Raw genomic sequence first — 16,331 nt, forward strand, 5'->3', positions numbered from 1 at the left:
GTATAGCATGTCAACTTACTACTGCCTCCAAAAAAACCCAACAGTACCTCTAATCTTTTGTATCCACGCAGTGAAGAACTAGAATACACAGTCTCAGATATTGGAGTACTAGCAGCCCTTCAGAGCAGACTAGATTTCACAGAAACCACAGGGGGTTAAGTGAAATTCATCTATCAAAGCAGGAAAAGGAAAATAAATATTCATTTCCACATATCTTAATTAAGCCCTGCACTGTTGTCTTCAGATGCTTTCATTATTCTTCATAGCAATCAAGACCGCACTAGCCCAAAATTCTATCTTTTCCATCATGGTGAATGAGTCATACATGTATCCCTTAATGAGTGTCTTCAGCATTATGGTTGTTTCTCATACGCTTTTGAATCTGTTTGCTCAATGTCTACTCAGAGTGGTATGTAGCCAACTGGGGAGAGCAGCGAGTTGTTCTCTAGGTGTAGAAGAGCCATATGGATTATATGATGCTGGCTGAAACACAGCTTCCAACATGACAAGGCCATGGCCTCTGCTCACCGTGAACACAAGAGGGTGCTCATTACTTTGTGGAAAAATTTGCTTTTGGAAGTACTGTTTTCCTGTTTTGGAATGGGAGATCTAGAGAGAAGTCTTCTGTCCTAATGAACTATGAGCTGAAAACTGAAGAAGCATGATGAACCTAAACATGTTGCCTGAAACCTCTGATGGTACTAATCAAATAAGCTTCCTTAACAGTTGAAGTTGAAGGTACAGATAGATATTATGCTTTACTGTTTGCATTTCTTTACCTTCTTTCTTTACCTTTAAGGAGAGTAGCATTAAAAAATTATGCACTATGATTGTGCTGTTGTAGCATCACTGTGGCAGGAACTAGATATTTGGATGAAGTTGCTGCAGATTTCTCCTGGGTGATACTTCTGCAAAGCCATTGCAGCTCAAAAATAATGCTGGGGACCCTTCATGCCCCTAGAACTGTAAATGAGATTTTCTACTCCCTTTTGAACCCAGTTAGTTATCTCATTATGACATTATGCTCCCCCAGGCACAGCTGATAAATCTGCTGATGAGTTCTTGCCTCCTGTTTTAAAAATACACCAGAAGCATGAAAAAATGGAGTGTGCCTGGTGTGTCTGTATTTCTTGGGGATTGTTGTGGTTTAACCCAAGCCAGTAACCAAGAACCATCCAACCACTTGCTTGCTCTCCCCCAGCAGGATGAAGGAGAGAATTGAAAGGGTAAAAGCTCGAAAACCTGTGAGTTGAGATAAAGAAAGTTTAACAGGGAAAGCAAAAGCACACAAACAAAGCAAATTAAGGAATTCATTCACCACTACCCATCGGCAGGCAGATATTCAACCAACTCCAGGAAAGCAGGGTAACTAACTTGGGAAGACAAATGCCATCACTCCAAACTTTCTCCCCTTCCTTCTTCTCCCTACTTCATACACCAACCATGATGTCATATGGTGTAGAAATACATTTGGTCAGCAGGGGTGAACTTTCCCAGCTGTGTCCCTGTAATGTACTCTCTGCAGAAACTGACTAAGAAGAAATTTGTTTGCCAATGGACAAGCAGCAAAAAGAATGGCAGCAACCTTTGATGCCTGCAAAAATGCTTTGATTGAACATGCCCAACTGCACACTCCTAAGCAAGGATATTGTTTTGAAACAGAAGTAATAATTCTAGATGATGTAGTCTCATGGCGTTGTGACACACAGCTGGGCCAAAAAATCAGAAAGAACCTGTAGGATTTTGATCTAAAGCATTACAAGGCTCTGCTACACATTATACCTGGATTGAAAACAAATTCTAGGTATACTTTGATCAGAAGAGACAGAGGGGTGTCACTGTATGTAATAGCAGGGTTAGAATGTTTGGAGCCCACAGCTGGCAGTGTCACAGTTGGGAGCCTCTGAGTAAGAATCAAGGGGCAAACAAATAATGCAGCTATATTGTGGGAGTCTGCCATAGACCTCTCAGCCAGGATGATGATAGACAGAATTATTCTTTGAGGAACTAAGGGACACTTCCAAATCAACTGCCCTCGTCCTCATGGCGGACTTCAACTTTCCAGAAATTAATGGAGAGCATCACACAGCTGGTACAACCTGGGCCAGAAGATTCCTAAAAGACCTGGATGACAGCTTTATGGAATAGGTCCTAGAGGACCCAGCTTGGAAAGATGCCCTCCTTGATCTGCTGCTTATCAACAAAGGGGATCTTGTGAGTGAAGTGGAGACTGGTGGCCGTCTTGGCCACAGTGACCATGAAGTGACTGAGTTTAAATTTTCTGTTGACAGGAGGAAAAGTGCCACCAAAACCTCAAGTCTGGACATGAGGAGAGCAGAATTCAGGCTGCTAAGGGAATTAGTAAGTAAGGTCCCCTGGAAAAATGTTTTTGCAGCTCCATCAGTGCTAGTCACTTTTCAAATGACTCCTAAGGGCACAGGAGCAGGCAATTCCCAAATGTTGGAAGTCAAGCAGGTGAGGCAGAAGACCAGCTTGGCTGAGCAGAGATCTTCTCTTGGAAATAAGGCTAAAAAGGAAGGCGTATGCCCACTGCAAACAAGGTCAAGAGACATGAGAAGAACACAGAGATGCTGCTTGCTGCTGTAGGGAGAAAATTCATGCAGTCAAAGCTCAGCTGGAGTTGCAGCTGGCCAGAAATGTGGGGAACAATAAAAGGAGTTTTTTTCAAATATAGTAATGGCAATAGACAGCATAGAAATATTGTTGTCCCATTACAAGATGAGGATGGTCACCTCCCAACCAGGGACAGAGACAAGGCAGAGGTGTTTAACACTTTCTTTGCCTCTGTCCTCAACACAGATGACAGACCAAGAGGGTCTCAGTGCCCTGAGCTGAGGGACCATGACTGCGAGAATGATCAACTCCCAGTCAACCCTGAAATTGTGCAGGATCTCCCGATCCAGCTGCATCCCTGCGAATCCATGGGACCTGATGGGATTCATCTCAGAATCCTCAAAGATCTGGCTGATGTCTTTGTGAAACCATTCTCGATGATTTTTGAGTGGTCTTGGGAATTCCAGAGAGGTCCCAGCTGACTGGAAGCTGTCCTGATTTTCAAGAAGGACAAGAAGGAGGACCCTGAAAGGGTCACTTCAGGCCTGTCAGTCTCACTTCAGTGCCTAGTATAAAGTTATAGAGAAGAATTTTCTGGAAAGTATTGAAAAACACCTGAAAGACAATGCAGTCATTGGTCACAGCCAGCACAGCTTCAGGAGAGGAAAGTCCTGCTTATCAAACCTTATTTCCTTTTATGACAAGGTAAGCCACACAGTTGATCAGGAGAAGCCAGTTAATCTAACTGTTTTGGATTTCAGTAAAACTTTTGATACTGTCTCTCACAGGATCCTCCAGGACAAAATGTCCAGTCCACAGCTGGATAAACACATCATATGGTGGGTGAGCAATTGGCTCATGGGTCAAGCACAGAGGGTAATAATGACTGGGGTAACATCAGACTGGTGACCTGTCACTAGTGGGGTTCCACAGGGCTCCATCCTTGGCCCAGTGCTCTTCGGCATCTTCATAAATGACTTGGATGCAGGACTGAAAGGGATACTAAGCAAGATTGCAGATGACATAAAACTGGGAGGAGCTGTTCACTCCCTTGAAGGCAGGGAGGCCCTGCAGAGAGACCTTGACAAATCAGAAAACTGACCAATCACCAACCACAGAAAGTTCAACACGGGAAAGTGTCAGATTTTGCACCCGGGATGGGATAATCCTGGATGTTTGTACAGACTGGGAATGAGATACCGGAAAGCAGAAAGGGACCTGGGGGTCCTGGTTGACGACAAGTTGAATAAGAGTCAGCAGTGACCTGGCAGCCAGGAGGGCCAGCTGTGTCCAGGGGGGCATCAGGCAAAGCATCGTCAACCGGCTGAGGGAGGTGATTGTCCTGCTGTGCTCTGCAGTGGTGTGGCCTCACCTCGAATATTGTGCACAGTTTTGGGCACTGCAATATAAAAAAGATACTAAACTATTAGAGAGCATCCAAAGGAGGGCCATGGGGATGAAGGGCCTTGAGGGAAAGCCATATGAGGGAGGAGCAGCTGAGGTCACTTGGTGTGTTCAATCTAGAGAAGAGGAGACTGAGGGGAGACATCATTGCAACTTCCTCGTGAGGGGAAGAGAAGGCGCGGGCACTGATCTCTTCTCTGTGGTGACCAGTGACAGGACCTGAGGGAATGGCCTGAAGTTGTGTCAGGGGAGGTTTAGGTTGGATATTAGAAAGAAGTTCTTCACCCAGAGGATGACTGGGCAGTGGAAGAGGGTCCCCAGAGAAGTGGTCACAGCACCAAGTGTTTGGACAATATCTTGGGCATATGGTGTGACTCTTGGGGAGGGTCTTGTGAAGGGCTAAGAGTTGGACTCGATGCCCCTTGTGGGTCCTGTTGCCGGTGTATTTTGGTTCTGAAAAAAATCTCCGGAGCAGTTAATTAGGGGTGAGATAAGAAAGGGTTTATTTGCCAAGGCAATAGGTGATATAGACGCGCGCGCCGGCCGTGCCCAAGAGGTTACATTTTATAGCATTATCCATCCAATCCCAGATGTGTCCACCCTTTGGCCCTTCCTCTGGACCGCCCCGGGTCCTCCCCCTGAGAATTGGGTCTGGGGTCTTTTTGGGACCACCTACTTCATCATCTTCAGCTTCATCAGAGTACAAAGGGTATATTGTCACCTAGTTTTTGACCGTACTCTGTGGTTTAGGCCCTGATACGCTGTTCTCCAAACAGTCTAGGCCTTTACCTTGACAAAAGACTAAACACTGCTACTGGATTCAGGGGTAGGTTGATATAGAAGGCATAGAATGGGGTAAAAGGGTTAGGGAATGTATAAACAAGGGAAAGGAACAAGGGACAGAGGGGTTTCTGCTTTTAAAACCTACCTATAAAATTTACAAGTCTTATAACTATTAGAAAAATAAAAAACCATTAGGGGCTTAAGGCATCAGTTCCCCCCTTAGAGACTGGACAAAACCCAAAGGTCTTTGTCCAATCTCTACTACCTACACTTACAACAACTATAAAATCGGTGTATGCAGTGAGCTATTACACTAACACTAAGTATATACAATACTAAGATAAACAGTTGTTTCATCCATGTCTAGTTCGGTAACCATGAGGTGAGTTTGTTGAGGACGTCTCCTAAACCTAGGGAGACATCATCCAGAGATATCTGATGAAAAATTTCGGTTTGATTTCGAATTGCGGCCAAATCATTATTAATTCTACCAGTCTGATCTATGTAAGAACAGCAGCTGGTATTGATGACTTTACACACACCTCCTTGTGAGGCTAGCAAAAAATTGAGGGCCATTCTATTTTGTATTACCACACGAGACAAGCTTTGGAACTGTTCTTTCAGGGTTTGCCTCTGTAACTGGCTTCCAGGTCCCTGGGAAATTCATCATGGACTTACCGAAGTTTGTCTCGTTTAGTAAAATGCCAATTAGGGGCCACTCACTATTCTCATCGTCAATTGCTGGTACTTGAGTACAAATCCAGCATTCCATTTTTCGGAGAATTTTAGATACGTTTTGGACTAGGGCCACATGCAATTTTTGGTCCCAAACTCGGTTCATGGTTACCGGTTGCATGAACAGAATACACAGAACAAGCAGTCTATTCCACATCCTCGTTGTCGGTGTCTGGTTCTGTCTGGTTGGTTGTTCCAGGAGCTGATGCTTTCTTGACTCTAGAGTAGTGGAACCAGGGTTCTCTGCCAGCAACTTTGACGGAGGTGAGGGAGGTCAGCAGGACTTGGTAAGGTCCTCTCCACCTGGCTCTCAAGGGGTCACTGTTCCACCACTTGACGTAGATCCAGTCTCCTGGCTGGAATGGGTGAGCAGGGGTGTCCAGTCCTATAGGTCTGGATAACTCGATGACCTTCTGCAGCTTCTGCAAAGTAGAGCCTAAAGCAATCAAATATTTCTGTAAATCGGCTCTCCCCCTTAAGTGTACATCCCCTGGTACGTGTGGTGCCTGATATGGTCTTCCATATAATATTTCATAGGGGCTTATGTTATCCCTCTGCCTCGGCTGGATACGAATTCTCAGCAGAGCTAGTGGCAAAGCCTGAACCCAGGACATAGATGTTTCCTGACAAATTTTACTAATTTGCATTTTCAAGGTGCCATTCATTCGTTCAACTTTGCCACTAGCCTGAGGTCTATAGGGGGTATGTAGGTCCCAGACAATTCCCAGGATGCGGCATACTTCTTTTACTACTGTCGCAATAAAATGTGTTCCTCTATCTGATGCCATTCCTAGAGGAACCCCAAACCTTGGAATTATGTGGTTTAATAAAGCTTTTACCACTTCCCTTGCTGCATTAGTGCGACAGGGGTATGCTTCAGGCCATCCACTGAAAGTGTCAACTAGTACAAGGATGTATTTGTACCCCCCCCGTGGTGGTAACTCAGCAAAATCTATTTGCCAGTAATCTCCGGGTTGGTCTCCAGCTTTTGTTACCCCTAGTACCACTCTCTTTGATGTATCTGGATTATTTCGTTTGCAGATCTCACACTTACCTACCGTAGACTGCACAGCTTCGGTCATATTTGTTCCTATTACTGTTTTCTTTAGATGTTTCAGGAGATTTTCCGTTCCCCAATGGGTAGCCTCATGTTCCTGTTGAGCTATTTCCCTAAGGAGCAGTGGTGGGACTACAACCTGCCCGGTAGGGGTAACAGCCCACCCCCCTTCTTTGATTTCAGCTTTCAATGATTTAATTAGCTGATTGTCTCTCTCATCATACTTAGGGGTGTATTTTGTCAAATCAATTTCTTTTTGTGGCACTACTGCCAAGATGCCTTTTTCTGCAGCCCTTTTTGCTGCTTGATCAGCAAACTGATTTCCCAACTCGGGAATTGTTTTCCCCTTCTGGTGGGCCCTACAATGCATAATAGCTACCTCCTCTGGTTTCCAAATACTCTGCAGGAGTGCATGGATTTGGTCTGCATGCTTGACTCCACTGCCTTGGGCTGTCAGTAGTCCTCTCTCCTTCCAGATGGCTCCGTGGGCATGTACAACACTAAATGCATATTTTGAGTCAGTCCAGATATTTACCTTCTTTCCTTCACTCAGTTCCAAGGCTCTTGTCAGTGCAATTAATTCTGCTTTTTGGGATGACACATCTGCTGACAAGGCTTTTGCCTCGATCACTTCGTCTCTGGTTGTTACTGCATACCCTGTGAAGTGTTTACCATCTCGCATGAAGCTGCTTCCGTCTGTATACAGTTCCCAGTCTGCGTTTTCCAGGGGCACATCCTTCAGGTCTGGTCTGCTGGAGTAAGTCTCCTCTATAGTCTGCAAACAGTCATGCTCGGGGACACTGTCAGTTAGTGCTGAAGACAGAAACATAGCTGGATTTACAATAGATGTTGTTTTTAGGGTAACATCGTCCTGTTCCAGCAACACAACCTGGTACTTAAGCATTCTGCTGGGGGACAGCCAGTGGCCTCCCTTTTGTTCAAGCACAGCTTGAACTGCATGGGGTACATACACAGTGATGTGCTGCCCAAGGGTGAGCTTCCGGGCCTCTTCAATCAGGATAACAGTTGCTGCGACAGCTCGCAGGCACCCCGGCCACCCTTGGCTAACACTGTCCAGCTGTTTGGAGAAATAAGCCACAGCTCTTCGTTGGCTTCCTAGAGTTTGTGATAATACCCCCAGAGCAACATTTAACTGCTCGTGTGTGAACAGTTCAAACGGTTTAGTCAAATCTGGTAGTCCTAATGCTGGAGCTGACATCAAGGACTGTTTCAGTTGCTTAAACACATCTCTGGTCTCATCTGTCCATGTTATAACTCCCTCTTTGGCCGTTTTCAGGGCTTCATACAGAGGTTTGACTAGCAACCCATAGTTAGCTATCCACAGCCGACACCACCCTACCATTCCCAGGAAAGCCTGCATCTCTCGTACAGTGTGGGGCTCTGGGAGACGGCAAATGGCCTCTTTTCGGTCTGTACTGAGTCGCCGATGCCCACGATAGATTTCAAGTCCCAGGTAGATGACTATCTCCTTGGCTATCTGTGCCTTTTCTCTCGAGACCCGATACCCACTTAGCCCCAAAAAGTTCAAGAGACTTACAGTGAGCTCGATGCATTGGTCCCGGTTTTTGGCTGCAATTAAGATGTCGTCAACATACTGCAGGACAACTCCTTCTTGCTGCTGTCTTCTCCAGTCCTCCAGTTCCTTTGCCAACTGATTTCCGAAAAGCGTTGGACTGTTCTTAAAGCCTTGTGGAAGAACTCTCCAGGTTAGTTGCGTTTTTCTCCCTGTCTCAGGATTTTCCCACTCAAAGGCAAAAATCTCCTGGCTATCTTTGTGTACAGGAATGCAGAAAAAGGCATCTTTGAGGTCGAGTACAGTAAACCATCCTAAATCCTCTGTCAATGTGGTTAACAGTGTATAGGGGTTGGCTACCACTGGGTAAATGTCCTCAGTTATTCTATTAATGGCCCTAAGATCTTGGACTAGCCGATAGCTTTTGCCATCAGCCTTTCTCACGGGCAGTATGGGGGTATTAAATCTGGATTCACATTCTACTAGTAAACCAAATTTGAGGAACTTTTCAATTATAGGTGCTAGGCCTTTTCGGCTTTCTAATTTCAAAGGATATTGTTTCTGCCTTACCGGGGCTGCTCCTGGCCTGAGTGCGATGCTTACTGGTTCAGCTTGCTTTGATTTCCCAGGGTACTCGCTGGCCCAGACTAAAGGTATGACAGCATTTTCAACTTCTGCAGGGATTTCTCCATGTTTTTCCTGTATAAAGAAAGCAGCTGCCTCGACATATTTAGTATCTGGGATTATAACCTTTATGTCTCCCCCCTTGGTGAATTTAATTTCAGCTTCTAATTTTTCCAGTAAGTCTCTACCCAGTAGAGGCTTAGGAGAATTTGGCATATAGAGAAATTGATGAGTTACCCAGTGTTTGCCCAATTTGAATTTTAAAGGTTTAAAAAATGGCCTTGTTTCACTTACCCCTGTAGCACCTACCACAGTTACAGTTTCATGGCTCAGTTTCCCTTCCAAAGTATTTAATACAGAGTATGCCGCACCTGTATCAACCAAAAATTCAACATTCTCCCCCCCCAGCTTAGCTGTAACCAGAGGCTCTGCTGGGTAAGAAACCTCCGGTCCCCCTCATACATTCTGACTCACAGTCAGTTGGGGGGCTGGGGGTGGTGGTGGGGGAAGTGCGTTTTCAGTTCCCTTCAGCTCCGGGCAGTCTCTTCTCCAATGTCCCTTCTTCTTACAGTTAGAACATCTGTCATCGGCTATGTCCTGCCGGTGGTTAGACCTCTGATACCTGGGGTTACGTTTATGAGGCTCTTTGTAGCCACCTTCTTGTTCCCTTGTTTTCCTTTTCTGCTCCCTATTTTGATATGCCGTCCAGGCTACATCTAACAGCTCACTAATATTCCTTCTATCACCACCTGCCTTCTGCAGTTTTCTTCTTATATCATCTGTGGACTGCCCTATAAATAAGTATAACAGATTTTTCTTTCCCATCTCTGACTCTAAGTCAATATCCGTATATTTTCTGATAACATCTTTCAATCTATTTAGAAAATCAGTAGGTGACTCATTTATGTCTTGTCTAACCTCGTACATTTTGGACCAGTTCACCGCCTTCGGAACTCCATGCCGAAATCCATAAATTACCCAATCTTGATAACGTTTCAAAGCTCCTAAACCTGCTGCCACATTAGGATCCCATCCAGGATCCGTGAGGGGGAAGATATCTTTGACATCTTCGCCTGGAAACTGCCCAGAGGTTTTTTGTATTTCTATTGCTTTTTGAGCAGCTCTTTTCACCATTTCCTTCTCTGTTTGGTCTAATAAAGTATCCATCATAACCTCTAGATCATTCCAGTCAGGATTCTGAGATTTGATTGCTCTTTGGACATAATTTGCCATCTTTTCCGGATTATCTCTATAAGCCCCCACACAATCTTTCCATTGCTGTAACTCAACCAGTGAGAAAGGAGCCTTTATTAATACCGTGCCTTGATTGGTCACGGCTTGTCTTAAGGGGGCTTCTAACGGTGGCTTGTCTTTTGCCCTTGTTCTACTTGCAACCGGATCGGGGCAAGCTAACACTTCGCGAGCCAATTTTCCTTTCGGTTTTACTACAGGCTGGTCGGCTTCTCCTTCTCCCGAGTTATCACTTAATTCACCCTCTGCTTCCGTGTCCTTATCAAACGGTGGTAACCCTCGCTTCTCCCTTCTCTCTGCAGCTGGAATCGGCTTGCCCTGTCTGTGCGTTTCTGTTCCCTTTTCGTGAGAGGCAGAGATTGGAAACTCCCTCGGTTCTTCTTTTCTTCCCCCTCCCCCAAGGATGGAAGCTTCCCCCTCGGGAGGGGGAGGCGTGGGAAAGGGGGCGGCTCCAGCCCCACCTCCCAAGTCAGTCAGGACAGAGGCTCCGCCTGTTGGCACCGCCCCTGCCCCTCCTGCCACTGCTGCTGTGGCCCCTGCCCCTGTTACTCCCACAGTGCCTGCTCCTGTACTTGTTGCCATGGCAGCAAGTCCTGTACTGATTGTGCCCGGAGCAGCTCCCGCCGCCCCGGAGCCAACTCCCCCGGAGACTCCAACTCCCCCTGGCGCAGCCATGCCCGCGCCAGGGAGTCCCCCCACGGCTCCCGCCTGTCCAGCTGGAGCCGGTCCAGGAGGAGCAACCACTGCCCCGGCAGCTCCAGCCCCCCCCACCGCCGCTGCAGCAGGGAGTCCGATTTGTGGAGCTCCCGGGCTACTTTCTCTCCTGTCAGGTGATATCAACATATCCAAATCATCCTCTCCGGTGTTCTTAAATAGTATTTGTGGGATAGGAGCAGCTTTAACTCGATCTTTCCTTTTCCCTCTTCCTAAAACCATTTCTGCTTTTTCCATCTTTCCTGAACTTTCGTTTTCCTTATCTCCTATACCCAATTCAGGGCGTGTTAACAAAAACAAGAACAACTCTGCATATCGAATTTCCTGCCACCTCTGTTCTACATGAAGAAGCGAGATCAACCGAAACACTGTATCCAGTTCAAACGGACCAAATTTCGGCCATGCTATCCCTCTCATTTGTCCAAACAACGGCCAAGCATTTAGAGACAACCTACACAGCTCTTCCTTCTTTAAAGGTGTCTCAGAACCAGCTAAAGTTTTCCAGTGCTTTAGAACCAAACTAAGGGGGGATTCTTTAGGAATCTTAACTTTTGAATCCACACAACCCATGCTTGCAAAACAAAAGCAAACCAGTCACACACACTGGGTCTCAAACCGACAACCTTTAGGTCACGAGGCTGTTAACGTAACCTCTCAGCTATTTACCGAGTCGTACCGACTGTAGAGCCCCACCGGCTCTCCCACAGCGTCAGAGCACCGGAGGGCGTCCCCTCCAAAACCAGAACAGCCCCTAGGCTGAACATCCGCCCTGACCTGGGTAATTGGCGAACTAACCCGTTCGCCTCCCCCTGAAAATTGACTCTCTAGACTGTTTCGAGGGCCCAAGTCAAAATTTTCAGGAATCCGTGCCCCCTATCCCGGGACACAAAACTTTCCCGCAGCTGCTAACTAACCAGATTCGCTCTTTTCTTATCTCACCTCTATGCTCCGTGCTTGTTTTCGTGGGTTCCGTGGAGCTGGGCTTCTCAGACCGGCGGGAATTTCTCTCAGATAAAAGCCGGCTTGCTGAGGAATATTCCTGCTGATGAAAATTCCAGTCTGAAGAAGTCCCCGGTCCAGTTCTCCCCGTGCGGGTTCCACAACTGTTGCCGGTGTATTTTGGTTCTGAAAAAAATCTCCGGAGCAGTTAATTAGGGGTGAGATAAGAAAGGGTTTATTTGCCAAGGCAATAGGTGATATAGACGCGCGCGCCGGCCGTGCCCAAGAGGTTACATTTTATAGCATTATCCATCCAATCCCAGATGTGTCCACCCTTTGGCCCTTCCTCTGGACCGCCCCGGGTCCTCCCCCTGAGAATTGGGTCTGGGGTCTTTTTGGGACCACCTACTTCATCATCTTCAGCTTCATCAGAGTACAAAGGGTATATTGTCACCTAGTTTTTGACCGTACTCTGTGGTTTAGGCCCTGATACGCTGTTCTCCAAACAGTCTAGGCCTTTACCTTGACAAAAGACTAAACACTGCTACTGGATTCAGGGGTAGGTTGATATAGAAGGCATAGAATGGGGTAAAAGGGTTAGGGAATGTATAAACAAGGGAAAGGAACAAGGGACAGAGGGGTTTCTGCTTTTAAAACCTACCTATAAAATTTACAAGTCTTATAACTATTAGAAAAATAAAAAACCATTAGGGGCTTAAGGCATCAGTCCCTTCCAATTCTGCATTTTCTGTGGTTCTGTGATTGCAAGAAACTGAAAGAATCACAGGGCAAGGTAGTGTGACAGTACACACACCCACCCCCATTAATGGGTATGCAACTGATAATTCTGTCAGTGCTCACATGGGAGTGGCCCAGGCAGCCACATATTAGAAACAAACATTATTTAATGCAACAATTTTTACCGGAAAACTGCATGTAACCAGTTCACATGCCACTCTTCTGGGAACTATGCCTTTTAATAACACCCGTGTCAGTAGAACCTTCTCTCCCCAGAGAGCTCCCTGCATCTCCTGTGGAGGAAGTGCTCCTTTGTGACAGGTTAACAGAAGAGCACAGGAATGGTGCCTGGTTTGCAGATGGGAGTGCTACATGCACAGCCACTGGACACAGATGATGGAGAGCAGTTGTATATGTTCAGTTCCAGGAATCATACTAAGGCAAATGGGTGTACAGGCACCTAGTCAGTGAACTGAATTTGTTGCAGCATCCCTGCCGTCTTGGAAGGGCAGGCACATTACTCATACCGTGGCAATTGAGTTGTATATAAAAGCCTAACAATAAAGTGGGGTCAGTGGCCTTTGACTGTGGCAGGTTAGTTAAATTGGTCCTTAGTTACATGGTGATACGTACTCACTGCCATGGATACAGTGTCAGGATTGGTCTTTTCTAAACCCACCAAATGCCAACCAACACAGCATGATTGAAGCATTAGAACAACTCCTTCATCAATAGAGACCTCCTCATCAAATACAGAGTGACCAAGGAACACACTTTAGTGCACGTAATGTCCAAAACTGGGCTCAAAGCCTGGGAATAAAGTGGCTATTCCACATTGCCCACCATCCCAGGCAGGATTGAAAGAAAGATTAGGACGTTGAAGGGATAATTGAAAAAGTTAACTAGTACTAAAACTTTACAGCATTGGAGTACACCTCACTAAAGCAGGTTTTTTGTTAAACAATTGGAATATTCACAACTAAACACTCTGTAATCGTATCACATCATCTGCAGTACAAAACATTGTGAGGATTGAGGTTCTTCAGATCATGTCTCTGCCAAAATATTAACTACAGAATCACAGAATAGGCTGAGTTGGAATGGACCCACAAGGATCATCGAGTCCAACCCTTAGCCCTGCACAAGACCATCCTGAAAAGTCTACAGGGGAAATGGAATTCCTGGAATTCCACCAATGGATTGTGTGGTGGGACCACAGCTTGCTAGTCTAGATATGAAAATGCATGTAATAATGCCTGACAGTGCAGTATGGTTCTCTACTCCAACTTCTCCCCTTATGTTACATCCTCTGTTAATATCAAATTCTCAAGTTCTTGTATGTTCAACAAATACCTGGGCCTTATCTAGTGGTGCCATGAACCCACCATCAGATTTTTCAGTCTGAAAAAGTGCAAACCAAACCTCTTCAATCTGTGTGTGCAATCACACCCCACCTCAGGTTATGAGACCTGGAGTCATTTTAGCTTAAGGAGCTGGAGCAACAGCATATGTGTTACTGGAAGGCGATGACACTCCTATTTTCCTTCCTTGTCACAGGTTGGCTTGTCATGCTTTGTAGAGGTTTACAACATAGAGCACGTGGAGTATGCCTTCACTAAGGTTTAAATTGGACATCAAAGGCAATTTTTGTCCTGAATGTGGAAGTAAGTGCACTACACTTGAGAACCTTACCAATCAGTTGCTGATGAGCTACCTCCTGTCTCAACACCACGTACACTGCTCCGAGTTTGTCAGCACGTGCTGCTCCAACATGGCTGCTGAATCAGCTGCAATGAGAGGAATATTTGACATTGACAGGACTTCATACACTGACTGAGGCAACCTATCTGTGGTGCCTTGTTTGCTGGATGGTTTAATTCCCTGTTGAGAGGACGGGGATATTTGTCTTAGACCATTATATGTTTATTCCTTTCTTCCTATATGCTTCATAAAGTGCCTCTGCAAATTATCCTGTCCTACACTTCCAAACCCAGCACCAGCGGTCTCTTGAGCGAGGGGCTGGTATGTTGGGAGGAAGGGTTTGAAAGCAGGACAATGGCAAGGAGGATGGCAGATACACTAAAATGACCTTGCAGCTGGGAATGCTGAGGTCTGAAAAACAGCAGTGTAGGAAACCCCACCTATTATGCCTACTGCTGTTTATCCTCTGTCTGTTTTGAGAAGTAGAATCTCTATGTAGAGATAACATGGGTGTTTACAGTCTTGGAGGCACTCTCATGGACAGGCTTGAGCTCCCTGTCTTGGGAGAGAGATCCAAAGTCAGAGATCCTAAAGAGCACAAGGGAGAACACATCCTAGGCCTTGGATAAATTGCTGCAAACCACAGACTCGCCGTCCTTCAGGATGGGCTGAGCCTAACAGTGCTGGTGTTCCTGCTTGTGTGTCTCTGCCCAGGTGTTGCTTCGGGATCCTCCAGTTAGCGAGGTAATGAAATAAATTTACTCTCTGCATTTCAGCTGTGGTTTGTAGTTGTTCAGGCTTCCTGCCTGTGTTGGGTCACACAGTCCCCTCCCAGTTCCTTGTGCACCCCCAGCCCACTTGATGCTGGGGCAGTATGAGGAGCAGAAAAGACCTTGGCTCTGTGTAAGTACTGCTCAGCAATAACAAAAATATATCTGTATTATCAACCCTGTGTTCAGCACCAATCCAAAACATCGCCCCGTACTAGCCACTGTGAAAACAATTAACTCTAACCCAGACAAAACCAGCACAAAGGTTTACTTAGAGTGCTGGCCTCGTATGTAGTTAATACCATCCATCAAGTTTGACATGCAGTCAATCTTCTGCAGAAAACTCTTAGCAATCAAAATCCTGTATTGCCATAACACACATCTTGCAGATAAATATAATTACTATCATTACTATGTCATGGTACATTGCTAATATTGCATAAAAAACAACTTTGAAGGTATTCAATAGGATGTTTTACTGTTTAGGGCAAAGACACAGGCTAAGGGATAAATACAACACCTTGATAATTTAGACTGAAAGCAACTTTTTTTTCTGTTTGGGGTTTTTTTTCCAGCTTGTGTTTTTGAAAGTTAAAAACAGCATACTTGAAAAAATTGGAAATAGAAATCAAGTTTTGCAAAATTCCATTTACTAGATAAAGTAGAGAAACCCTGTTTTCATTTGTTACAGCAAACTGCCAGTTGGATAGGGCTGAAATCTGTCCTACGATGGAGCACTTTTTATCTTTGGCTGTGTTTTGTGGATTTGGCAAGCTAAGATTGGGACACCTCCTCTGAAGCCCTGAAATATATGGACATAGCCTTTTCCAGTGACCTGGTATTAGTGAGCTTTCAGCATTTTTTACAGTATCTGCAGTTCTATTTTCATTTAACAGAATAAAAGACAAAATCATAGAAATTCTCATGTAAGGTAGCATGTATATGATAGTGTTCAGTCTCACATATATAGTTAAAGTTACATGTTTACTAATAAATGGCTGATTTGAAGACTGGGAAGGGTATAAAAGCAAATGTAAGGGCCACTCTCTTATGCAGTCTCGAATGTTAAAATCTATTACTTCAAACCCTGGTCCATAAACCCTGGCATTAATGTTGATTTGTGAGGGCTTGATTGCAAGACAGTGGTCCACAGTGGTAGGTGATTTCTTTCTTGGTAAGGGGTGCTTTAAATCCTGAATCTTTTGGTATATATATATATATATATATATATATATGTCTGTCTCAACAGAGATGTATCAAAGATGTAACTCCAAAAATGGCCTCTCCAATGTCAAATGTTTTTCTTTCTTTGTGTAAGGCCTTATTTGTTATTGTAACAGATTTTGAAAATCTTTTCACAAGTGCTGGATCTGCACCTTTTTCAGCAGACAAGTGAGGGCTATCATCTGAACCAATAACATTTTTTAAAGTGCCTCATTTTCCTGAAGTAGTAAAAGCTATATTTTTTTTTTATAGCTGAGACCATTTTTAGGCATCATGTCCAGAC

At 45.2% G+C, this 16,331-nt stretch overlaps 1 protein-coding gene across 3 annotated transcripts; it reads right to left on the minus strand.

Annotated features, from left to right (window-relative positions):
• Positions 1 to 4,441: 4,441 nt before the first annotated feature.
• On the minus strand, positions 4,442 to 8,935 carry LOC127471903 (uncharacterized). Of its 3 annotated transcripts, none has more exons than XM_051789392.1 (3): positions 8,112 to 8,935; positions 7,226 to 7,631; positions 4,442 to 5,932 (listed from the first exon to the last, which is right to left on the minus strand). In XM_051789392.1, exons 1-3 carry the CDS (start codon positions 8,925 to 8,927, stop codon positions 5,643 to 5,645), a joined length of 1,512 nt encoding a protein of 503 aa, XP_051645352.1. In that variant the 5' UTR covers positions 8,928 to 8,935; the 3' UTR covers positions 4,442 to 5,642. The 3 variants fall into 3 exon arrangements, with proteins under 3 accessions (XP_051645352.1, XP_051645351.1, XP_051645353.1); XM_051789391.1 differs by having other exon boundaries at positions 4,442 to 5,918; positions 7,089 to 7,631; XM_051789393.1 differs by having other exon boundaries at positions 5,823 to 5,932; positions 7,089 to 7,631.
• Between the last annotated feature and the right edge of the window lie 7,396 nt (positions 8,936 to 16,331).

The sequence above is a fragment of the Manacus candei genome, unplaced genomic scaffold (assembly GCF_025592945.1).
Source record: "Manacus candei isolate 608988 ecotype Guabito, Panama unplaced genomic scaffold, ASM2559294v1 h1tg000027l, whole genome shotgun sequence".
NCBI classification, from domain to species: Eukaryota; Metazoa; Chordata; class Aves; order Passeriformes; family Pipridae; genus Manacus; species Manacus candei.

What these genes read in the sequence shown, in the direction of transcription:
- LOC127471903 (XM_051789391.1), bottom strand. Translation starts at nt 8,927, where the DNA reads ATGCCAAATTCTCCTAAGCCTCTACTGGGTAGAGACTTACTGGAAAAA. An exon ending in ACCAATGCATCGAGCTCACT is followed by an intron (nt 7,632 to 8,111) that starts GTAAGTCTCTTG and finishes TTCTCCAAACAG; the next exon opens with CTGGACAGTGTTAGCCAAGG. An exon ending in AACTGAGTGAAGGAAAGAAG is followed by an intron (nt 5,919 to 7,088) that starts GTAAATATCTGG and finishes TCTACTTTGCAG; the next exon opens with AAGCTGCAGAAGGTCATCGA.